The sequence below is a fragment of the Rhinatrema bivittatum genome, chromosome 11 (genome assembly GCF_901001135.1).
Source record: "Rhinatrema bivittatum chromosome 11, aRhiBiv1.1, whole genome shotgun sequence".
Taxonomy (NCBI): Eukaryota; Metazoa; Chordata; class Amphibia; order Gymnophiona; family Rhinatrematidae; genus Rhinatrema; species Rhinatrema bivittatum.
Genome location: NC_042625.1, coordinates 72,065,586 through 72,091,266, shown reverse-complemented (window position 1 = coordinate 72,091,266; position 25,681 = coordinate 72,065,586). Strand labels below are relative to the sequence as shown.

At 41.6% G+C, this 25,681-nt stretch overlaps 1 protein-coding gene across 4 annotated transcripts in view; it reads right to left on the bottom strand.

Moving 5' to 3' along the window:
* SPINT2 (serine peptidase inhibitor, Kunitz type 2) overlaps positions 1–25,434 on the bottom strand; it is a 118,990-nt gene extending 93,556 nt beyond the window's left edge. For all 4 annotated transcript variants that reach the window (XM_029619511.1, XM_029619512.1, XM_029619514.1 and 1 more), the window contains exon 1: positions 24,608–25,434. In XM_029619511.1, coding sequence (XP_029475371.1) covers positions 24,608–24,983 — 376 coding nt within the window. In that variant the 5' untranslated portion in view covers positions 24,984–25,434. The remainder of the gene's footprint in view (positions 1–24,607) is intronic.
* Between the last annotated feature and the right edge of the window lie 247 nt (positions 25,435–25,681).

Sequence of the window (25,681 nt, the reverse complement as noted above, 5' to 3'; positions counted from 1 at the left end):
CACAGTGTAGCATATCCATGTACTGGGAAACTTTTTGTATTTGCCCTGCTAGTAAATCTATGTACCCCCGAGAATTCACAGTGTTGCATATCCATGTATGTGCTGTTAAATGATTTGTGTGTGTTCATCAGCGTTTAATTTTAATTTCTTGTGTTTGCCTCTGTTGTATTCCATGCTGGCACAGCACCGGGCCATTGGCAGGCCAGGACGTTTCATTCGCACACGGACAACTCTGTTTGGCACATGTGAGTGAGATGTTGTCTGAACCAACCTGCTGAGCTCACAGGCAATCCTGTTCCTCTATGAAGATCTGTGCTACGACCTAGACCCCCTGGCCAATGGCCACCATGCTGTGCCAGGGTTGACAAAACTTCTTGGGGCCTTAAATTTTTTTGGTACCAGAAGTTTTCAAAACCCCATATCGTTGCAGGTATGACAGGCCTCCATTTCACGGCATCTGTCACAGGTGTTGAAGGCCATGATGAAGCGGATGAGGGAGTACATAGTTTATCCTACAGATCCAGCAGAGCTGCAACAGATCCGCAGTGGATTCATGGTATCGCGGGGATGCCGAACATGTTGAGTGCTATTGACTGCACTCATATTGCGTTTACCCCCAGGTCAGAGGAAGAGAGTGCGTTCCGGAATCGCAAGCACTTCCATTCGAGTGGTCAGGGGAGTTTGAGGAGCCCCTGATCAACACCTTTCCCAGCAAGGCAGACGAGACTGTACTCCAGGATGAAGACCTACTGTGACTCCAGAAAGATTTATGCAGTTCTTCAGTTTGAAGCGCCCTGGACTCTACAAATGCAGAGACATCCATCCACAGACATAGCAGTTCTGGTTGTGTTCTGGGCAGGGGCATCAGTATAAATTTGTGGCAGTCTGTGAGGGATAACTTTCCACAGATACTTGTGAAACCAGTCAGTCAATGTAATTGATTTCTTCTTCTGACTAGACATGGTAGAAGAGAAGGCCACGCTTCAGTATGAGATTTCCGCCCCCCCCCCCCCCATAGCACTGAAAAAAATGCTACTGTGGCGTGACAGACACAGCAAGGCAACAAAAGAAAAAGCTGAAGAAAAACATATCAAATTGAGACTGTTTTAAGAATTTTTACAGGAGAAAGTTCACATCCATGCTGTGTTCTGACATAAAATAAACTGAGGAGAATCATGAGGCAACTCACACATATGCTCAGAAGAGCTCAGTGCTCTACTATCTTGAAGACAAATCCATTCGATGCTGCCTGATTATGTCATTCCACATATAATGGCTAACTTAGTTTTACTATTGCTAAGCAGGCTAAGTTAATTAAATTACTTTACTGGAATAAGCACAAATATAAACTGTCCAAGCACTTCCTAAGATTTTACTGATCTTTCTAAACAGATGAGTAATTAATAGACCATTTTAAAAAAGGGTCTGGAAATCCAGATTATAGTCACAGCCTCCAGTTTCCTATGGCAGAAGTTAGAAAAGTCTGGTAGTTATGCAGTGAATTTGCATTAGTTTGTACATTTGTCTATTAAATTTGATATTTTACTTTTTTATAAAATCATTTTCTGACTGTGTATCTGGTTAATTTTTTTTTTGAGGGGGGAGGTAGGGAAGATTTTAATGACTGGCACTGGGAAGGGGGCTCCTAGACTGAGTAGGAGATTGCGATCTAGGGTCAGGAGAGGGAGAGGATCCTCTCATTCACTTGCATTCCACAAATCTTCATCCCCTTGTTCACCCACTCTCACATTAAACTCTTCCCCCCACTACTCTGTGCCAGGCTTGGTAGTAAGAGGACAACAAAGCATGGGTATTTCAGGCCAATGTCGTTCTCTTCTGCTGTTATATGAGGCCCAGAATGTTACATTTTAAACTGCACAGCACAGGTTCTTCAGCTTTTTAAAATTAGAATTAGTTAAACCAGTCTTACAGGTTTATCTTCAGATTATCAGAATGCATCAGCAACTTTGGTATGGTCCTCTGTTTATTTGATTACGTGCTTGAGAGTTTAGAAATGTGTGGTTAAAAAGTCTTTCTGCTTAAACAAAGGGATTTAACCTCAGCTTATAGAAAAAATTGACCATATTTAACTGTATGAAAAGGTGTTAATATACTGCATATAAACAAAATGGTTAATCCCAATCATTTTCTCTTTATATACTTCATAAAAGAACATGCCACTCAGAACTAAAAGGAGCCTATTTTCTGTACAAAAAAGTCTACATGTTGAACTGGGGGGGGAGGGCGGGGGGAGAAGAAGTCCACTTCTCTCAGAGTCCTTATACCCCCCCTAACAAGTCTGCAAAATATGTCATGGATAGGATAATAGTTGATTTATATTCTGCTTTTTAGGCACTTCAAAGAAAATTTTGTTCAGGTACTGTAGGTATTTCCATCACCAAAAGGACTCAGAATCTAAGTTTGTACTGATACACAATCTCATAAGCCTTCTTTCCTTTGGAAAATAAATAAACAATATGGGATAAGTTTACAGTCCTTTGTTTTTCATGTATATGAAGGCAAAACAAACATGATTCTGTAATACTGTATGTAGCTAGTAATCTAAAAATATAGCTATCCTTTGGAATAAGATCAGATTGGACTGAAGATTTTAACACAACAGTATTATTATTATTATTGTAAAGCTTGTTGCTAGGTTACGTTACACTGTGAACCGAGGTGATGTTTTGCAAACGTGCCTCGGTATATAAGAAACCCTTAAATAAATAAATAAATAAATAAACAGGGGGAAACCCTGCATGAACAGAGGACGCTAGGACTTTCCCTTTAAAGCACAGTTTGGAAAATATGAGGCCTCATAGGATACAATCTGTCAAGCTTTACTCAAAGCTTATATAAGCAAGTTTGCTTACCGTAAACGGTGTTTCTGTAGATAGCAGGATGAATTAGCCATGCTGTCTGGCAGCATCTCGTGACTGGTCAGTAGGTGGAGTTCTCAGTTAGTACAGAGTTTTGAACTCTGTACGGCTGCGCGGTGAGCTTCCTGCGCGATTGCCTCGTCACCTCAGTCTCTTGTAGCCAAGCGAGATGTACGTGGAAACGTTTTGGTAGAAACTGTAGACTGTCTAGGGAGATGGGAAGGGATCACATGGCTAATTCATCCTGCTATCTACGGAAACACTGTTTACGGTAGGCAAACTTGCTTTTTCTCGGCGATAGCAGGGCTGAATTAGCCATGGTGTCTGGGAGTCCCAAGCTCCCGGGTTGTGTCCATATAATATGTTCTGAGTTGAGGACACTACTCTTCAATAAAGGTACAGTCTTATTCAGTATTTAGGATCGACAGAACTGCCAAACCCAGAGCTGCATTGGAAGATGCTTGCTGTTCGATACAGTAGTGAGATGTGAAGGTATGAAGAGAAGACCAAGTTGCTGCTTTGCAGATGTCCAGCAGTGGAACCCTTTTTAAATGCGCAACAGATGCTGTTGTTGCGCATATCTGGTGTGCTTTAGGTTTGTCGCTCAAAAACAAGAGAACATTTATTGTAGCAGAATTCAATGCATTGGGACAACCAACTAGCAATAGTTCTTTTGGATTCAGGCTGGTTTGGATTATTAGGGTTAAAGGAGAGGAACAATTGAGATGGTATTTCTTGAGATAGAGTCCTTTGTTTGTAATAAGCTAACGCTCTTTTACTGTCTAAAGAGTGCAGAAGCTTGTTGCAGTCATTATGATGAGGTTTAGGTTTGAAGATTGGCAATGTAATTGACTGGTTTGTGTGGAAAGCAGATACTACTTTAGGAAGAAAAGTAGGATGAGGCTGAAGAGTGACTTTATCATGGTAAAATTCTAAACAAGGAGAATAGTGCACCAAGGCTTGTAGCTCACTTACTCTCCGTGCTGATGTGACGGCCCCTAGAAATACCGTTTTCCATGTTAGGTATTTTATGTGGCATGAATCTAATGGCTTGAAAGGAGGTAGCATTAATTGTTCAAGTACTAGATTGAGATTCCGTGGTAAAGGTGGTTTTGACACCGGTGGCCTTAGACACAGCATGCGTCGACTGAATCTGGAGATTAACGGATGGTTGGAAATGGGAAGTCCATTATGAGAGTGGTGGAAAGCTGCAATAGCGCTAACATGCATACAAACTGAAGCCAATGGTAAACCAGCAAGGTAGAGTGTATGAAGATACTCTAGGAGTTGCATGGCTGTTGATGAGAAAGGGTTTAGCTTTCATGGTTTGCACCATTCTGTGTAACAATGCCACTTTCCTGCTTAGTTACGTCTAGTTGAAGATTTCCTAGAAGCAATGAGAATATCTTCAAGTTGAGCTGGCAGTCCCAGGTGGTTTAATAATTGCCTTTCAACCTCCAAGCTGTCAGGTGGAGGGAATGATGTATTGGATGAAGGAGGGACCCCTCTTCCTGAGTCAGACGTGGATGGTTCTCCAGTGAAATTGGTGGGCGAATGGATAGTCGCATGAGATACGGATACCAGGGCTGCCTTGGCCATGCTGGAGCTATGAGGATCATATCCGCTGTGTCTCAGATACATTTTTGAATCATCCTTGATATTGGCGGAATGGGAGGGTAAGCATATAGCAAGCCCTCTGTCCATGGGATGAGAAAGGCATCTGGAGCATGACTAAGTTTGCTCGGGTAAATGGAGCAAAATGCTTGTGTTTGACGGTTGTTCTCTGTGGCGAAGAGATCTATTATCGGGTTGCCCTAGCGTTGAAAGATTCTGGTTGCTACTTCCCGATTCAAAGTCCATTCATGTGGATGAAAACTTCTGCTGAGGCGATCCGCCATGACGTTGTCTAAACCTGGAAGGTAAGTGGCTTGCATCAAAACTTTGCTTGCTATTGCCCATGCCAGTATTCGAAGTATTTCTCGACAGAGGATCCATGAACCTGACCCTCCTTCCTTGTTTATGTAGAACATGGCAACTTGGTTGTCTGTGTATACCATGAGATGCTTGCCCCGAACCTGAGGGGAGAAGGTTTGAAGAGCTTTCCAAATGACTCTCCTGTGCAGACCAGAGACCTTGAGTCTTTAGGTTGCTCAGATGAGCTCCTCAGCCCCTTCTGGATGCATCTGTCGTGAGTGTGAGTTGATGGGGAGGTAACCGGAAAGGTGCTCCAGTGGTCAAATTGTTGGGGTTTTTCCACCATCGAATGTCGGTGCGCATTTGAGTGGTACGTTGTACCTTGGTTGAGAGAGGTTGAAAGTATTGAGCCCATTGATTCTTTAGTCCCCATTGTAGGCGACGCATATGTAGTCTCATGTAGGGAACCACATGGGTAGCTGCCGCAATATGACCAAGTAGCTGGAGGACTTGATGTGCTGATGTATGTGAATGGTTGCATAGATGTCGAGCTAGTGAGGATAAAGTTTGAATCCTGTCCTGTGGGAGGTATGCTCTCTGTTGTGTTGTATCTTTGAGTGCTCCAATGAACTGTAGTGCTTGGGTCGGTAGTAGGTTGGACTTTTCGTAATTGATTATGAAGACAGTTGATTGTTTGGAAAGTGTGAGTTTGTAGAGTAGCCTGATTTGAGGCTTCTAAAAGCCAGTTGTCCAGATAAGGAAAAAGTCTGGATAGACAGTTGTCAGAGGTGAGCCACCACCACTGCTAAACATTTTGTGAACACTCTTGGGGCTGAAAAGAGGCCAAAGGGTAGAACCTTGTATTGATAGTGGCTGCTCTGAGCTTGAAAGCAAAGGTATTGCCAGGAAGAAGGGTGCATGGGAATACGGGAGTACACATCCTTCAAGTCTATGGAACATAGACAGTCGTTGGGTTGTAGGAGGGAAAGAATAGTCTTGAGACATGTCATCTTGACTTTTTCCTTTTTGAATGTGTTTGTTGAGATTCCGTAAGTCTAAGATGGGTCAAAGACCTCCAGACCTTTTTGGAATGAGAAAATAATGGGAGTAGAATCCCTGATTTTCCCATGACATTGGAATTCTTTGAATGGATTTCTGGCTTTGTAGATTTTGTAACTGTTCTTGAAGGTACAGTGAGTGGGTTGATGTATTTCGGGGGGAGGGAGACATGGGAGTGTTACAAAAAAAAAAAAACAAACTTTCGGTAGCTCTCCCTTATGATGTTCAGCACCCAACCATCCAAAGTAATCGCCTCCCAATTGGCATAAAATAGTTAAAGGCGACCTCCTATGTTTGGTGGTGGAGGTGGCTCAGGATAGCTCAAAAAGATGAAGTCTGTTTTTGAAGAGGTGCTGGTGTTTGCTTTTGTAGTCTTTGTTGAAGAGGTCATCCATGGGACTGAGTCTGAGGTTGGTATCTTTGGTGTGAATAATTCTGCGATCGATAGGTACTGTATGGTTTAAAGGGTGCCCTTGAGTAGGGCTCCTTCCTGAATGAAGGATAAAATTTTCTGGACGAGGTATGGGGGTCTGTTGGAGATGTGACAGAACAGCGGTACTCTATTCTTTAAAGAGTAACTGTTTCCCCAAACTTTTCACCAAAAAGACTATCTCCTAGACACGGTATGTCCACTAACTTATTGTGAACATCTTAATTGCACCCGCTCTCAACCACGCCATTCGTCTTGCTGCTAAAGCCAAAGACCTTGAGAAGACTCAAAGGACTCATACACAGACTGAAGTAGATGGTGAAGCCCTTCTTCCATGTCTGTAAATGGTTGTGGTAGGGTATATCAGAGGCTAAACATAAGGGATGTAATCTCTGAAGACATTCAAATAAATACTGGATTATGTAAAACTGATGGTGTTGAATTTTTGTTGCTAACATGGAAGAATGGTATACCTTACAGCCGAAATCATCCATAGACTTATGGTCTTTCCCTGATGGTGAATTGGCATGAAGTTTTGACCTTTTTGCCTTTGATAGTGCAGATTCCACTACTATTGAGTTGTGTGGAATTGTAAATTGAGGAATTACGCATATGGTAATTTAAGTCAGTTTTCCTTGATGTGGCTGCGGTGGTAAAAGGTTTCTCCCACATTTTATGAAGAACTGTATCCTGCACTGTATGTGGTGGTAGAGCTGTTGGTTCTGGAGGCATTTTGAATATTTTCAGTATTCCTAAAACCTCCGACCTAGGATCAGGGGATCTTTCCTGTCTCGATATTTAAAAAAAGAGCCTGCTTTCTTGATGAACTTTGCGTAGAACAATTCTTCGGGAGGGGAATAAGGTTCCGGGAGACCTTCTGGAGGGTCAGATGGGAATCCTGTAGATGAACCAGGCGATGATGTCCATGGTGAGTCTGGAGTGTCTGGTCGATCTGGGATTGGAGATGGTGCCGACGGCCGAGACGGAAGGAGCGGAGTTGGTGATGCAGATGGCGAAGGCTGAGAAGGCGCAAGTGGAGGCTGAGGATGTGCCATGTTCAGATCTTGGAAAAAAGTATTTAATGCCTGCGAAATCTGTAACCGCTTTAGATGCAAGAGGTTGTGAAGGTCCTGGAAAAGGACCTGGTCCTGAAGGCATTGCTGCTATGAGCGCGTCTTGAGGAGGCAGGCCTGACTTATGGAGAAGACGAGGGGATTGTGGTCTAAGAAGATCCATCAGAATCCTTGCTAGAGGTGTCGGAGTCATGGACAGAGACTAGTTCCACATGCTGGTCAGAATCTGTCTCAGTATGTTTTGAAGAAGTTATATTCTTCGTTTATGACTAAGATATTCCTGACTTAGCAGTGTAGACTGCATCAAGACTCGTGTCAAGTACATCGGAATTAGAGGTTGAATAGATAGCATCAGGACTCAAAACATACGAAGCTTCGATGCGTCGTGTGGCATCGGTGCTGTACGCTTAGATGCGCCCTTCTGCGCCAATGTGTTACGCGCCGGGCTATTCGTCAATGTGCCGTGCGCGTATCCCTGTGCCATTCTTCAAATGCTTCGGCCGATTTGATTTTGTGTCCCGACTTTTTTGGTGAGGAGCAGGAGCAAATGGGTTCAGTGAAATGAAAACCCAGCGGCTCATGAGGGGATTTCTGTGAAAGGAGTTGCGGCCTCAACTCCCTTCACTGGCCCTGGTGGTATGACCGACCTGGCCGAGGCACCCTCTAGCGAAGCAGACCTCTTAGATGGTGTCTTCGGTCTTTTCGACGGTCCCGGCGAAGACTGTGTGGAGGATATCTTTAAATGCGCGATTTTCTCTACGCACTTCCTTTGGGCCCGGCATGAGATTGGTCGTGTTACGGTCCCAGGACATAATTTTACCGCATTTACAGTAAAATCCTGATGGCTTAGGCGCCATCACTACTCAGAAGAAAAGGAAACAAAATTTGAGAAAAAAATCACTTCAGAGACAAGGAGGAGAAAAATCTCATGTGCAGACTGCTCGCAGAAAAAAAAAAAAAAAAAGAGACTGAGGTAACAAAGCAACTGAGTGGAAAGCTCACCTCGCAGCCGTACAGAGTTCAAAACTCTGTACTAACTGAGAAAACTCTGCCTACTGACTGGTCGTGAGACGCTCTCAGACAGCATGGCTAATTCAGCCCTGCTATCGACGGGAAATGGTTTTTAAATTTTACTTCACAAAAAGTTGTCAGTGGGATTAGGTTTTCAAATCCTCCTATAAAAGGTGACATTTCTTCAATATATTAAGCCAAGACTTGACAAATGGTGGGAAAAAGGTTTACCAGAAGTTGACACCATTGAGATTTTTGTACCCTGCTCCAGGTACTACTGCCACACAGGAATTACTGCTCCTACTGGGTGAGAGCCCGCACTGTGCTGCTATCAAATGTATTTGAGCCATGTGACACCTACCTCAACTCTTGTATTGGTCTTACATTCCATGAGACCAACACAGGAGTTAAAGCACTGCACATCTCAAACACCCCAAGAACTGGCAATAGCAGCTACCCTCCTCCTCTTCTGATTGCTAATAGGAGTCTGGGGGTGCAGCTGGTTTAACACAGCTGGCATGCTGAAGGCAGAATGGAATTGACTAGTTGGGCTCCCCCCACCCCCACATATACACCTAAACTTCCATGGAACAGGGAAGTAGAGAGTTCTTAGCCACTGGCTCCTAGATCCAAAGAAACTTTTATCAGGGCCAATGTTAAGCATTCAAATTTTGAATGACCAGTATAGCTACACTCTAGCTTGAATGTCATTTGACATTTGATTTTTTTTTTTAAACCAAGAATGGCCTCAAAGCAGATTACAATACATTTTAAAGTAGATTGCAATAGTATGGATCAACAAACATTACTGGTTGAGGATCTATATATTTAAAGAGATTCAGTTAGGTTATTTTGTTGTTGCTTTAGAAACCTGAATACTTCTATGGTAACTAAGTTGTTGGTCAGAAAGTCTCTGTTGGGAATGATTGGCTAAAAAGCAATGCATTAGCTTTCTTTTTTAAATATATCCGACGCAAGAAACCTGTGAGGGAATCAGTTGGACCATTAGATGACAGAGGTGTTAAAGGGGCTCTTAGGGAAGATAAGGCCATTGCAGAAAGTCTAAATGAATTCTTTGCTTCCATGTTTACTAATGAGGATGTTGGGGAAATACCAGTTCCTGAGATGGTTTTCAGGGGTGATGAGTCCAATGAACACACACACCGGTCTAAGTACAGATCCCTGAGGCACTCCATTATATATAAATGATCTGGAAAGGAATACGATGAGTGAGGTTATCAAATTTCCAGATACAAAATTATTCAGAGTAGTTAAATCACAAGCAGACATACATTACAGGAGGACCTTTTAATTTAATTGCTATCTTTACATGATTTCATGTCTATCGTATAATGATATAAAATTGATTGGTGAAATGTATTAGGGGGTCACTATGTTTATAGGATTTGTGTTTTAAATGTTTTTAGCATGGTGTGAATGTACATGGATGTGTGGAATAGAGTTTTTATTGTCTAGATAGAGTGAGGATTGTTATACAATTTAATAAAGTTTGCACATTATTTGGTACTGTTTAATATATTCTCTGGGTATTGTATTATTAATTTACTGATATGCATTTTCATTGTTAGGTTCTCATCCAGCTATATACTTAAGTCCTGTACTTGATTTGAGGAAATAATCTGAAGATAAACCACCTGCCCTTAACTTGGGTAAACTATTAATGAATTTCTACTCAGCCAAATTATGTGTCTTTTTAGGGTTCAATGTTAGTTTAAGTTGCAAAAGTTCTTATTGTATTGTTTCTATATAGAGTATCAAAGCCGTATTTTCAAATGATCTGGAAAGAGATGTAGAACTGTATGTCGTCAGCATACAGGAAGAATGTTATTCCTAGATTTGTCAGTAATTTACATAGCAGGAGCATGTATATATTGACTAGTGTTGCTGACAGGGCTGAGCCTTGAGGGACACCTGTAGCGCTATAGAAAGTATTTGATAAATGATTGCCTAATTTGACTTGGAATGTTCAGTTAGATAGAAATGAGGAGAACCATCTAAGAACCAGGTCATCTGTCCCAATGTTTCTCAGCTGATGGCATAACAAGTTATTGTCCACGGTGTCAAAGGTGGCAGTTAAGTCAATTAGCACTAGGTAGTAAGATTCATCTGCATCAATTCCTCAGTTAATGAGATGAGTTGTGTCTCAGCTGTCATGTTTCCTAAATCCAAATTGATTAGGAAAGAGAATATTGTGATCTTCCAGGTGATATACGAGGGTAAGTCAGTAAGTAAGTCACAAATCTCTCTAAGGTAATAAAACATCTGTAATGTTGTCATATTCCATAGATGGCAGCACCTTAGAAGTGCTTATGTACAGTTATTTAAACTGTGCATGCACAGGGGCTATGTACACAAGGAAAATGGCTGCCGTGTTGACAGATTGTACGGTCGAAGAACAACGTACAGTTGTCCGATTTTTATGGGCTAAGGGCTTAGTGGCAAAAGACATTCATGAAGAAATGTATCCAGTATATGGAGAGAAATGTCTCTCGCGTAAAGCAATTTATAACTAGAACGATAAATTTGCACAAGGACGTGCCAACGTGAACGATGAAACCAGACCTGGTTGACCTGTAGAGATTGCGACAGAGGCAACTGTGAAGCAGGTTGAAGAGATGGTTCGCGCTAACCGGAGGGTAACAATTGACGAAGTTGCCAAAGAAATTGGGCGTTCTTACGGATTAGCATATTCCTTAGTGCACGATGCATTGAACTTTGCAAAGTCTGTGCAAGATGGGTTCCCAAACAGCTGACCGAAGACAATAAGAACAACCGGATGGGTGTCTGTTTGGAAAATCCCTGCCATTATGCAAACGAAGGTGAATCAATGATGGCACATATTGTTACTGGTGACGAGTCGTGGGTGGACCACTATCAACCAGAAGCAAAACGCGATTCCATGCAGTGGAAGCATCCACTATCACAGACACCAAGAAAGTTCAAACTTGTGCCTTCTGCAGGAAAGGTGATGTTGACTGTGTTTTGGGACCGAGATGGGATACTCTTAACCAGTTTTCAGAAGCATGGTGAATCTGTTAATTCGGCTTCCTACTGTGCTACTCTGTTAAAGCTTAAAGGAGCTATTCGTAGAAATATCATGATTCTTCACGATAATGCCAGACCACACACTTCGAATGAGACTCGTCAGACAATTGCGAACCTGCACTGGGAAGTTCTTGAACATCCACCATACAGTCCGGATTTGGCACCCAGCGATTTTCACTTGTTTGGCAAACTGAAAAGCCATCTCGGTGGTAAACATTTCACCAGCGATGAAGAAGTGGAACAAGAGGTGAAGCACTGGTTACGATGCCAGCCAAAAGACTTTTATGCAGAAGGTTTTGACTGACTTTTCAAACGCTGGGACAAATGTATAAATGTTTGCGGCGATTATGCTGAAAAGTAGTTGGTTTTTCCAGAAAAACTGTTTGTGACTAAATTCTGTATATTTCACAGTAAATAATTCATCTTTTGCATTTAAATAAATTTCATGAATATTAATCCCATGTATGTTTGTGAATTACTTAGTGACTTACCTTTGTACAAACTGGGATAACACTGCTTTCTCAAGAATTTTTGCGAGAAAGGACAAAGTTGGATATTGGATGACAGTTGTCCCACTCGTCAGTTCTACCAGACTTTTTTTTTTTAGGATCAGCTTTATCACAGCCTGTTTTAATGCATTTGGAACAGTTCCTGTGAGAGAGAAAGGTTAACTAATGTTGTGATTACACAAGGTTATTACTCAGACACTTGTTTCAAGGAACTGGCTGGAATTGTGTCATGTGGGTATATGGCTGGTTTAATCTTAGCAATGATTTGACTAATTTCCAGTTTCGATACTGTGTTGAACACGAACCATTCAAATCTTCAGATTTTGCTGGAGAACATTTAGGAAGTTGAATTTTCAACTTATTTTTTGTAAAAGCATGGTGGTGTATTCATTACAGTCAGCCTTTGTGAAGGTGTAGTTTTTCAAGATGGAAGATGTCGGGTCTTTGATTAAAATGTTTAACAACCTCAAAGCAGTTTAGAATTAAATATAACCGCGTGAATCTGTTTGGCATAGTAATCATTTTTAGATTTGTTAGCGTATGGTATTCTGCAAGGAAAGATTTATATTTTTCTAGGGATTCAGCAGCTTGGCATTTTTGCCATTGTTTCTCTAATTTTCTGATGTTCTGTTTAGTTCTTCTTAAATCATTATTCCAAGACTTATGTTTGGAGGAGTTCATTTCTTTGTAAATAGTTTTTGTCTGGACCAGACTGAGGTTTTCAGGTATGTCACTGACAATCTTATCCCAGGATTCAAAAGACGATGTGGAGATGGTTTGATTAGTTCTTGGAGCTTGTTTTCTAATGCATCAGCACAAGTATTTCCAGCGCAATCTTTTTCCTGAAGGTAAAATAAAGTTAGCTTATTATCTATACTATTGTGGATTTTGTTTGCGAATGCTATTTCCGCTTTTATAAACTGGTTTAAGGTTTATTTGGTTTTCTATACTGTCGCATCAGTGGGAACCTTCACAATGGTTTACAATCATTTAAAACAAGGAAAGTACAATAATGATAGAGTAAAAGAATGTTAACAGCTAAAATATATAAAACATTAGTAATGGCTGTTAAAATAATCTAAAATACTATAGACTAATATATGTAAATATCAAAAGACACTAACCAATCGTGGGAGCACAGCTAGAATAGCATAACTGTGAACTAAACTAAAAACAAATGCAAAAGGTTGATATCCGCTTATCCAATACAGTCTTTGTAGGCTTGTTGGAATAGCCAAGTTTGAGTAGCTTTTTGAAGCGTTTTGTGTCATTTTGAAGCTTTGTTTTCTGGAAGTGAGTTCCATACGTATGATTCGACTATTGATATCGCGCGCTCTCTCTGGTAACCAGACCAGGGCAATATTGTGTACAAGGTACTGATTAGGCAACTGCTAGTATTAGCAAACATTAGGTCTAGAGTGTGACCCACTTTATGAGTGGCTTCGGAGACAAATTATGACCATCTCAGGGGGCTTCCATCGCTTCTAGACATTTCACAGACGGGTTCTTGGTGTTCTGTCTACATGAAGGTTAAAGTCTCCTACAATTAACGTAGAGTCTGGAGATGGAAACACCTTAGCGAATAATTCAGTTAGTAGTGAGCAATCTTTTCGTAGTGTGCCTGGAGGACAGGAGATGTGTCCTAAATTTGAGGAGATTTTAGGACTGCAACTTCATAGGGTGGGTTAATCTCAACTTTATAAAGGTACTAGTGTTTTTTTTTGGTTTTGGTTTTTTTTTTGTTTACTAATTATTAATAATCTTCCACCTTTTCTTTTGGGTCTAGGAAAGTGAAATATAGTTAATATTTGAGATTTGGTTTAGGAGCACATTTTGTCATTCAGCCAAGTTTCAGTTATGCAAAAAATAGAGGGGTTTAAATCTTCTAGCAGATCATTAATTAGAGGGATTTAGTCCTTATTCTGTTTGTTAAACTGTTCCTCCTGCAAGCTCCTGTCTTGGAACACTATCAAACTACATCATATAACGAATCTGTCTAGTCCACATTGACTGAAATGATTGCTCCAAGGACTCAATGATTTACAGAAGACAGAAAAAAAGCACCACACAAACAGCACCTTGTAAAAGTCTTCACTGCAGGAGAGACTGAGAGAACGTTACCATTTGAAGCTGTAATTGTCAAATTTTGGGGCTTTCCTCCTGCCTGTTACCACATCACCGATGGCATCAAGAGGGCCTTTTCTTCTATAAAAGCTGTGATGCCCTATGACATATTGCTATGTGCCAAAGGGCCCTACACCCAGAATCACTATCTTTGAGTATATGACCATGGAGAAAAGGGAATGCTTTATATTACTCCAGCCAAGACTGCTTCTTCTGGTCCTTTTCTTCTAAGCAAAATTGGACATTTTCTAGCCAAGATGTATCTGTTCAGGTGCTTGAGGGCTCGGCCTCTGCACCATCTGGGAGCTCTCCCTCATTGAGTCTGCTGCTGCTTTTGAATATCCAGAAAGGATTCAAGTACGGTACCAATATAGCTTCCACTTTTCCTCACAGTGTTGGAGGTGGGCCTCTGCTGTTGGATCCCTAGAAGAATCACAAGCCATTTTGGTCAGTGATATATTTGGGATCCTTCTCTCCAAGGGGAATGAAAGTAGAGACACTTTGGTCAGCTATTGGATTAGAGCAGAGCAGACTGTCTTCAATGATTACAAGGTCAGATCTTCAGTGGAAGAGATCATTCCCTAAATTACCACCCATGGTAATAATCTGCAAGTTTGGACTTGCAGATGTTTGATTTGCAGAATTTCTTCTTAGCCCTTATAAAAGGACAATGAGGAATTACACTGTAAAATTGAAAATGCTGAAAAATCTTACAAGTAGATTCAATTTATACTTTCTAAATTTTCCAAAAACGTTTCCTTAGTTTCACCAACATACATGCTCAGGAGATTTTATTCCAAAAGGTTTCTTCTGATTTGATTCCTTTGAAATCAAAGGTATTGTATCTCCCTGTGGAACCCTCAGCCAGTACCCCAGTGAGAAGGGTATCATTGGGCATTACACCGAGATTCTCCTCCTGAGAACTGAGCATCAGCACTACTTTGCTAATGGTTTATCCCTCAGAACCTAATAAAAAGTGTGCTACAATGTTTTAAGATTGAATCAAAGTTTTCTTGGGTAAAATCTATTGCAGCATTTCCAGCTATATCTAGATCCAAACTGATTAGGCATAAACAATTTTTGGAAGAGAGTAGTTAATGGGTAACAGTTAGGAGGGTTACTTTTTTGTTGCATTTTGCTAAAACTAACAAAAACTTATACGGGAATCTTAAGTAGGTTTTCTATGACTAAGCAATTCGAGAGGTTTCTCCAAAACAGAGTTGGCAGCAAATTTGGCTGAAATTTGTATTTCCCTGTGGAGCCTTGTATTTTTTTCTGTTAATATTTTTTCTTAGTTTCTCTCCCATGTGGTCTATTAGAATTCCACATTTTCTTTTGATTATATTTTAAGATGTATGGGAAATTTTTTTCTTATTTAGACAACTGTCAAGATTTTGCTTGATTTGAATTGGAAATTAAAGGCTAAAAATAAGTCTTCACAGCTGTGTATTTTTTTTTTTAATGTTTAACCACTTATTGTTTTGCAATTAAAATGCTTACGACCACTGCAATGTAAACATGGTTCCTTTGCATCCACACAGATTAGGATATCAGAACTTTCAAAGTTATCATCATAATCATTCCATTCCCCTCTCCCAGAATACTCTCCCCCTTTCTCCCCCCCCTTCCAATAAAGGGAACTGGAGGAGAAAGAGCCACCAGAAATGAAACACTGACACAAGAGGGCAACAACACCTTAGGAGAGTCTTACAGAGCACGCCATCAATTATTTAAGATCAGACTCCTGGATCTATGCGGCAAGGATTGGATATATAAAAAAAAAAAAATCCCATATCTGCAGGAACCGCCGCCGAAGAGCCAGGGATGTCTTCGAAGTCATACTATCCATCTGCATTATCCGATGTAGGTGGTTGCGCCACGCCCAAAAGGATGGCAGGGATGAGTCCTTCCAGCTGAGTAATATAAGTTTCTTTCCAACGTAGCAAGCCTTTTTGACAAAGGTGCACAGGCCCGGACTTCGCAGCAAACAGGGCAGAATACAGTCAAATAGCAATAACTGTGGTGTGGGGGTTAGTGCTATGCCCAAAGGTTCCGTCAAATGACGTACAATCTTATTCCAAAACTGCTTAATGTGCCAGCACCCCCAAAACAAATGTGAAAGCGAACCTTCCACCTGCCTGCACCTTCCGCACAAAGACAAAGGAACTGAGAGCGAAAGGCAGGAGTGGTGGAAATGTACGCCCCGCCATAAAAGTTTATACTGCATTTCATGGAAGTACGTTAGGAAATACTGAAGGCAATGAGAGTAAACTGGATCTAATCATAACATCTTAGACTTTAAAATATCCCTTCGGCATTCCATCTTTCCACTAATAGTGAACTCAGGTCAAGTCTCATCTGGGATCGTAACTGCTTATAATAGCATGATAATGAAGGGGTTTGTTTTTTTTTTATCTAGCAACAGAAAGGTCTCAAGGCTTTGAAAGACAGCGGATTTCAGAGAGGGTTGAAATAAAGAATTGACAGTGTCTGAGCTGCAGGTATGGGAAGGTCTGTATGCCAGATAGACCATACAGATCTCGTAATTCCTACAAGGGTAACAGATTACCAGTTTCGTGTAATACGTGGCCCAATTGTACAATGCCTTGGCTATTCCAGTATTGAAACGCTGCCGACAGAGCCCGGCAGGAACTCCATATTACCCTGAATAGGCAGCAAATAGGCACACAGCGAAGGCAGCCCCAAAATACAAATAATTCACTAAAGAATTTGACAAAGGTAATGCATAAGTTCCTGCAAATTTTGTTTAAATGTAAACCGATGTGATATGTAAAATCAAACACCGGTATATAAAAGTAAATAAAGAGAGAAAGTGTTTCACTAATCTACACAAACTCTCCACTATCATGAAAGAACAATTATAGAAATAGTCCACAGTAATTAATAATGAAAAAAAAAACTACAGCCTTGATTGAATAAGTCTTCAAACCCTTTAACTATACTTGATGAAAGCCCCTTTTGCAGCAGCACAGCCATAAATCATTTAGGATAAGTGTCTACCAACTTTGCACAGCAGGATGAAGTTTATACTCCTTCTTGGCAGTAGAGCTCAAGTTCTTTCAGGTTGGGAGAAGGATCATCGATTTTAGACTGGGCTACTGAAGAACAGTTCCTTTCTTCTTGCTCAGCCTACTGCACTGTTGCTTTTGACCATTATGCTGGTGACAGGTGAATCTTCTCACCAGTCCCAGACTGGAACAGGTTTCCTCCAGGGTCTGCATGTGCACCATTCTTCTTTCCCATGATTTTCATAATCCTCCCTTTCTATGCTGCTACAAAGCATCCCCACAACATAATGCTGCCACTAACGCCATCTGTATATTAAAGCATGTTAGAGTGTTCTGCTGCATTTGTTTTTATGAATGACACACATTTAACAGACTCCCAAAAAGTTCCACTTTAGTCTCATCAGAACACAAAACCTCTTCCCCCATGCATGCAGTATCCCTTAAGTGTGTCTTTTCAGAAGCTATGCAGCACATCATATGGCTTCTTTCTTGCCACCCTCCCATATAGGCCATATATGAGAGTAATGGAGTAATCTTGAAATTGTTGAACAGTCAGCATTTTCCCCAGTCTCAGCCAGAGATCTCTGTAGTTCTTTTAAAGTAATCTTAGGCTTCATGGTGACCTTCTGCAGCATTTTCTTCTGGCAAGAATGTACATGTGTAGAAGAACACTGTTGCCAAATTGTGAATGTGTTGAAAACTAAATGCTTTGCATTCTATCCAAAGAATAAGATTTTTTTTTTTTGGCCTAGCAGTTTTTGCCTGCTTCCTTTGGGCTTTTAGCTCAATTTAAATAATTCCGCTGGGCTAAGTACCATTCACAATTACCCAGGGATTTTTCCCATGTTTAAATTCCCCATCCAACTTAATCAGTCTGGGCATTATGACAGTCCTCAAACCAGCAGCACAGAGTGCAGCACCCTCTGAAAGAGTTCATTATTCATGCCTGAGTCTGGCCACTAGCTATTACTGTTAAGTGATAGATAGGACTCCATCCATTAAAGGGCCGTGAACCACAGCATCACTAGGCAGTAGAATCTTCGCCCAAGAATCAAACTCCACTCCTCTTATGGAAAGCTTGCAGCTCCGCCAAACTGGTCCAAAGCACAAGATTTTTAAACCATAAGAATGTGCCATGTGAATCAAACCAGTGGTCTTAATGGTTCCTGCTGCTCACTCCCAGAGTAAGGTGGTTGTGAGATACCCAAGTCTACCTGATTAATAATTAACAGATCTTGTCTTTAAATCCAGCTATACTAATAATATGAACCACATCATTTGACAAATTCCACAGCTTAATATTTCATTGACCAAAAGAAACCGCACTTTCTTAAAATTTAAAAGCATTTATATTCCACCAACCCATCAAGTTCTCAACTGAGAAAATAAAGCAATATAAAATAAAATAAGTCAAATATACAGCAACATTACTATTAAAACTTGTTGTAAAGTTACTACCATGAAGTTTCATAGAGTGGCCCCTAGTTCTATTTAAAAGGGTAAACAACTAGACCCAGTTACAGGAGTGGCCAATCTTTCACACACCAAGAGCCATAAGAACATAAGAACATAAGAAAATGCCATACTGGGTCAGACCAAGGGTCCATCAAGCCCAGCATCCTGTTTCCAACAGTGGCCAATCCAGGCCATAAGAACCTGGCAAGTACCCAAAAACTAAGTCTATTCCATGTAACCATTGTTAATGGCAGTGGCTATTCTCTAAGTGAACTTAATAGCAGGTAATGGACTTCTCCTCCAAGAACTTATCCAATCCTTTTTTAAACACAGCTATACTAACTGCACAAACCAAATTCTCTGGCAACAAATTCCAGAGTTTAATTGTGCGTTGAGTAAAAAAGAACTTTCTCCGATTAGTTTTAAATGTGCCCCATGCTAACTTCATGGAGTGTCCCCTAGTCCTTCTACTATCCGAAAGAGTAAATAACCGATTCACATCTACCCGTTCTAGACCTCTCATGATTTTAAACACCTCTATCATATCCCCCCTCAGTCGTCTCTTCTCCAAGCTGAAAAGTCCTAACCTCTTTAGTCTTTCCTCATAGGGGAGTTGTTCCATTCCCCTTATCATTTTGGTAGCCCTTCTCTGTACCTTCTCCATCGCAATTATATCTTTTTTGAGATGCGGCGACCAGAATTGTACACAGTATTCAAGGTGCGGTCTCACCATGGAGCGATACAGAGGCATTATGACATTTTCCGTTTTATTCATCATTCCTTTTCTAATAATTCCCAACATTGTGTTTGCTTTTTTGACTGCTGCAGCACACTGAACCGACGATTTCAATGTGTTATCCACTATGACACCTAGATCTCTTTCTTGGGTTGTAGCACCTAATATGGAACCCAACATCGTGTAATTATAGCATGGGTTATTTTTCCCTATATGCATCACCTTGCACTTATCCACATTAAATTTCATCTGCCATTTGGATGCCCAATTTTCCAGTCTCACAAGGTCTTCCTGCAATTTATCACAATCTGCTTGTGATTTAACTACTCTGCACAATTTTGTGTCATCTGCAAATTTGATTATCTCACTCGTCGTATTTCTTTCCAGATCATTTATAAATATATTGAACAGTAAGGGTCCCAATACAGATCCCTGAGGCACTCCACTGTCCACTCCCTTCCACTGAGAAAATTGCCCATTTAATCCTACTCTCTGTTTCCTGTCTTTTAGCCAGTTTGCAATCCACGAAAGGACATCACCACCTATCCCATGACTTTTTACTTTTCCTAGAAGCCTCTCATGAGGAACTTTGTCAAACGCCTTCTGAAAATCCAAGTATACTATATCTACCGGTTCACCTTTATCCACATGTTTATTAACTCCTTCAAAAAAGTGAAGCAGATTTGTGAGGCAAGACTTGCCCTGGGTAAAGCCATGCTGACTTTGTTCCATTAAACCATGTCTTTCTATATGTTCTGTGATTTTGATGTTTAGAACACTTTCCACTATTTTTCCTGGCACTGAAGTCAGGCTAACCGGTCTGTAGTTTCCCGGATCGCCCCTGGAGCCCTTTTTAAATATTGGGGTTACATTTGCTATCCTCCAGTCTTCAGGTACAATGGATGATTTTAATGATAAGTTACAAATTTTTACTAATAGGTCTGAAATTTCATTTTTTAGTTCCTTCAGAACTCTGGGGTATATACCATCCGGTCCAGGTGATTTACTACTCTTCAGTTTGTCAATCAGGCCTACCACATCTTCTAGGTTCACCGTGATTTGATTCAGTCCATCTGAATCATTACCCATGAAAACCTTCTCCATTACGGGTACCTCCCCAACATCCTCTTCAGTAAACACCGAAGCAAAGAAATCATTTAATCTTTCCGCGATGGCCTTATCTTCTCTAAGTGCCCCTTTAACCCCTCGATCATCTAACGGTCCAACTGACTCCCTCACAGGCTTTCTGCTTCGGATATATTTAAAAAAGTTTTTACTGTGAGTTTTTGCCTCTACAGCCAACTTCTTTTCAAATTCTCTCTTAGCCTGTCTTATCAATGTCTTACATTTAACTTGCCAATGTTTATGCTTTATCCTATTTTCTTCTGTTGGATCCTTCTTCCAATTTTTGAATGAAGATCTTTTGGCTAAAATAGCTTCTTTCACCTCCCCTTTTAACCATGCCGGTAATCGTTTTGCCTTCTTTCCACCTTTCTTAATGTGTGGAATACATCTGGACTGTGCTTCTAGAATGGTATTTTTTAACAATGACCACGCCTCTTGGACATTTTTTACTTTTGTAGCTGCTCCTTTCAGTTTTTTTCTAACAATTTTTCTCATTTTATCAAAGTTTCCCTTTTGAAAGTTTAGCACGAGAGCCTTGGATTTGCACACTGTTCCTTTTCCAGTCATTAAATCAAATTTGATCATATTATGATCACTATTGCCAAGTGGCCCCACCACCGTTACCTCTCTCACCAAGTCCTGTGCTCCACTGAGAATTAGATCTAAAATTGCTCCCTCTCTCGTCGGTTCCTGAACCAATTGCTCCATAAAGCTATCATTTATTCCATCCAGGAACGTTATCTCTCTAGCGTGACCCGATGATACATTTACCCAGTCTATATTGGGGTAATTGAAGTCTCCCATTATTACTGCACTACCAATTTGGTTAGCTTCCCTAATTTCTCTTAGCATTTCACTGTCCATCTCACCATCTTGACCAGGTGGACGGTAGTATACCCCTATCACTGTAGTCTTCCCTGATACACAAGGGATTTCTACCCATAAAGATTCAATTTTGTATTTAGTCTCATGCAGGATGTTTATCCTGTTGGACTCTATGCCATCCCGGACATAAAGCGCCACACCTCCTCCCGACTGCTCCTCTCTGTCATTGCGATATAATTTGTACCCCGGTATAGCACTGTCCCATTGGTTATCCTCTTTCCACCATGTCTCTGAGATGCCAATTAAGTCTATGTCATCATTTACTGCTATACATTCTAATTCTCCCATCTTACTTCTTACACTTCTGGCATTAGCATACAAACATTTCAAAGTTTGTTTTTTGATTGTATTATTATTCTGCTTTTTAATTGATAGGGATAAGTTAGAATTTTTTAGCTCAGGTGAGTTTTTAGTTACAGGCACTTGGACTACTTTTCTAATTATTGGAACCTCACTGTCGGGATGCCCTAATTCTAATGCATCATTAGTATCCTTTAAAGATACATCTCTCCGAACCATGCGCTGCTGAGCGACTGTCGGCTTTCCCCTTTGTTCTAGTTTAAAAGCTGCTCTATCTCCTTTTTAAAGGTTAGCGCCAGCAGTCTGGTTCCACCCTGGTTAAGGTGGAGCCCATCCCTTCGGAAGAGACTCCCCCTTCCCCAAAAGGTTCCCCAGTTCCTAACAAAACTGAATCCCTCTTCCTTGCACCATCGTCTCATCCACGCATTGAGACTCCGGAGCTCTGCCTGCCTCTGGTGACCTGCACGTGGAACAGGGAGCATTTCAGAGAATGCTACCCTGGAGGTTCTGGATTTAATCTTTCTACCTAAGAGCCTAAATTTGGCTTCCAGAACCTCCCTCCCACATTTTCCTATGTCGTTGGTGCCCACGTGTACCACGACAGCCGGCTCCTCCCCAGCACTGTCTAAAATCCTATCTAGGTGACGCGTGAGGTCCGCCACCTTCGCACCAGGTAGGCATGTTACCAGGCGATCCTCATGAAACTGGAATGCACAGTAGCAGAGCACAGTAGCAGAGCACCTCACCTTTTGAGGAGACCAAATTAAGGGCCAAATCTCTCCTTCACTCACCTACCCTGGCCCCACTAGTCTCTCTCCTTTGCTCACTATCTCCACTTCACTAAGGCAGCTTTCCTCCTGCTGGCTGGTGGAATCCCTATCTCTACCTTATTTCTGCTCACAAGGCTAGTGACACTATTTAAACCACAAAACAAGTTTTATTTATTTAGTTATAACTTACATGTTGGGATTGCACCCCTTTTAGAGCTTTCAACCTCATGGTGGTGGACTTAATTGACCTATTAACCTTTATCCAGGGGAGGGGGGGGGAGAAACTACCTGCAAAGGCAGGAACTGCAATAAAAGCATTGTCACCTGGCTAGAGAGTGCACTGGGGTCAGGCGGTTTCCATCTCCTCAGGTCTCACAGCCAGCCCGGTGGAGGGGCTCTTCCTCTATACCATACTGATGCACCTGTGTATTTGGCTTCCCTCTCTGATATGGTGCGCTACAATGTTGACGACTGTCCCCCACCCTTCTGAAACAATGTGTGGGCATGCTACTCTAGTGACAGGGGCCAGTGATGAATAAGAATGCTGCTACAAATGCCAGGGAAAACAATAGCAAACTCTGCCTATTTATTCCATTGGGTCCACATGGGCCTCAGACTCTACTGCCACTATTCAAAGAGCTACAGTTAAGTTCTCAGAGAACCTTATGTAGCTCATGAGATGATGGTTGGCCACTCTTGCCCTATTAACTTCTTCCATACCACTTATGATTTTATAAACCTCTATTCATACCAGGTTGTACCTGCTGTATGAAAATAGCTAAAAGGCAATACAGAGGAAATGTTTTTACCATAACCGTTCCATTTTAACTGTGGCTTATTTTAGATGTAATTCATACCTTACTACTTATTAGTTGCAAATATACTTAAACAGTAAACTCAAGGACCTGGATTTATTAAAACTTTTTCCTCTGCTCCTCCCAGACACTGAAGTGGAAAAAAAAGCCTTAGTAAATCAAGTACTTCGTCCATGTTACTACTTTCAAATACTTTAGTGGAATATCATCCACTGATTTCAAGCTGTAATACTCTTAGTTGAAAACCTCATTCTTTTCCTCATCTATAATATACAGTGTCAAAGTGTCTTATCAATCTTGATTCACAAAAGATATTGTGCTTGCCTCAAACAGAAAACCTAATTTTACCACAGCTATTTCATTCTACAGTAGTTTTGAAACATGACCACACTAGGATGGCCTGAACTGTCCATTTTAGCCTTAGAAAACTATTCCATTTCTTTCTTTCTACTATGCTTCTGCTAAAAGTGTACAGTATATTCATTCTGAAAGGGAAGGCTGCCTCTTTAAACCCCCCAATCTATTCCTTTCCCATCATAAAGGAACTCCTGACCTCCCCGCACCTTCCATTCCCAGAGAGACTTTATTTCAAGAGGGACAGTCAGGATGGAGAAAGTCCAGAGAAGAGCAACCAAAATGGTATGATGTTAGTATGAGAAGAGGCTGAAGGATTTGAATATGTATACTCTGGAAGAGAAGGTGCAGGGGAGATAAGATACAGACCTTCAGATATCTAAAAGGTTTCAATGATGTATGGACTTTGAACCTTTTCCCATTGGAAAGAAAATAGAACTAGGGGGGGGGGGGGGGTCACAAAATGAAACTCCAGGGGGGATGACTCAGAACTGTCAGGAAATATTGCTTCATGGAAAGTGTGGTGGATGCCTGGAATGCCCTTCTGGAGAAGAAGATGAAAACAGTGAAAGACTTGAAAGGGGCATGGGTTAAACACTGTGGATCTCTAAAGGCTAAGGGATGGAAATGAAGAAAAGATTGCATGGGGGTAGCTTGCTGATATGGTGGTTACTACTCTTAACCAATAAGCCTTCATACTTTTGACACAACTCCAACATGGCTCTCTTGCTTCAATGGTCTAGGAAACTGATATGCATAGGAGTAATGTACATGGCGCAGCTGATACCTGATACTACCATAGCTTGCTGAGCAGACAAGATAGCCTATTTGATCCTTTTCTGCAGGCATTTCTGTTTTTTTTCCCCCAGTTCTGGATTCCATATCCACTTCTCCCTATTCTCACCAACCAACGATCACAGTCTCTTTGCCCCTTCCCAAGGATTAGGAAGCTCCATACCACCTACCCCTTACTATTAGATATTCTCCCCATCCCTTTGAGAGACATGATACCTCTTCTTTCCCCACCCTAATTCCATCATTAGAAGGTCCCTCTCACCCCCTTGGCTTCTTACCCTCCTTGGTGGGCTGCTCGGCCGCCTCTCCCTTCTGGTAACTGATGGCTCCGTCCCGTGGCCCCAGGCGACAGAGACTGTGGCCCTGATAGGTACAATTTAGCAGATAACAGCTGTTATTCTGCAGCAAGGCCAAGTTACAGCTGGGCAAGGCACAGCAGGCATCAGCGCAGTCTGCCGGATCCTCCGTCTGGCTAATCACGTTCATTTCCACAGCCCAGTGCAATGGGTCCTCTAATCCCATGCCGCTCTGCACCTGCAAGGGCTCCCCGCTGCCGGGGCACAGCCTGGTCTTTTCTGGCGAGGCCGAGCTCCCTTCGCCACCTAACGACAGCAGGAGGAGAAATGAGCCAAGGGAAAGCACCTGTGCTGCCATTTCCCTGCGCGGACGACTCGTACACAGGTGGAAAAAAAAAAAACCGCCCTTAATTTAAATAAATACAACGCTTGTGTACCCTTTAACCGCCGGCTGGGGTCGCGAGCCCACCACCCAATCAAGCGGGGTTTTTCTTTACGTTTGTTCCTCTTTTTCAGGGACGAACGCTCATGTCCTCCACCGAAACAATTAAAAAAAAAAAAAAAAAACAACTACAACTCTCTTCTTTCTCAACCAATCAATCTCCGAGGTGGGGGGACGAGAGTTGGTCTCGCGCTCCCAACTTTAAACCGCCTAAAAAACCGAGACGACCAACAAATCCACCCCCCTCCCCCTTCAGCGAGTTGTTTCTCCTCGTTCGCAGCGACGCGGAACTTAAAATCTTATTTCCCTGTATGACGTCATGTGCAGGTGCAGTTTCCTTCGACGCTTTTTTTTTTTCTTTTCGGCCACTCTACCTCGTTCGCCTCAAGTGTTGCGCGACGGCGGCCCTACGCACGTATGGGCAAGGTGTGGCTGAGGTGGGTGTTGACTGTTGAGAGGGGCGGGGCGGCTTTCTAGCTGGTTTGGGCCGGTGTCGACGGGTAGAGGCCGACGAAGGTCCTAGAGACAACAGTGATCATAAGACAATCAAATGTTGATATAATCACCAAAAGCGTAATATGAAATAAAATTATAATAGCGGGAGCATATCGTTT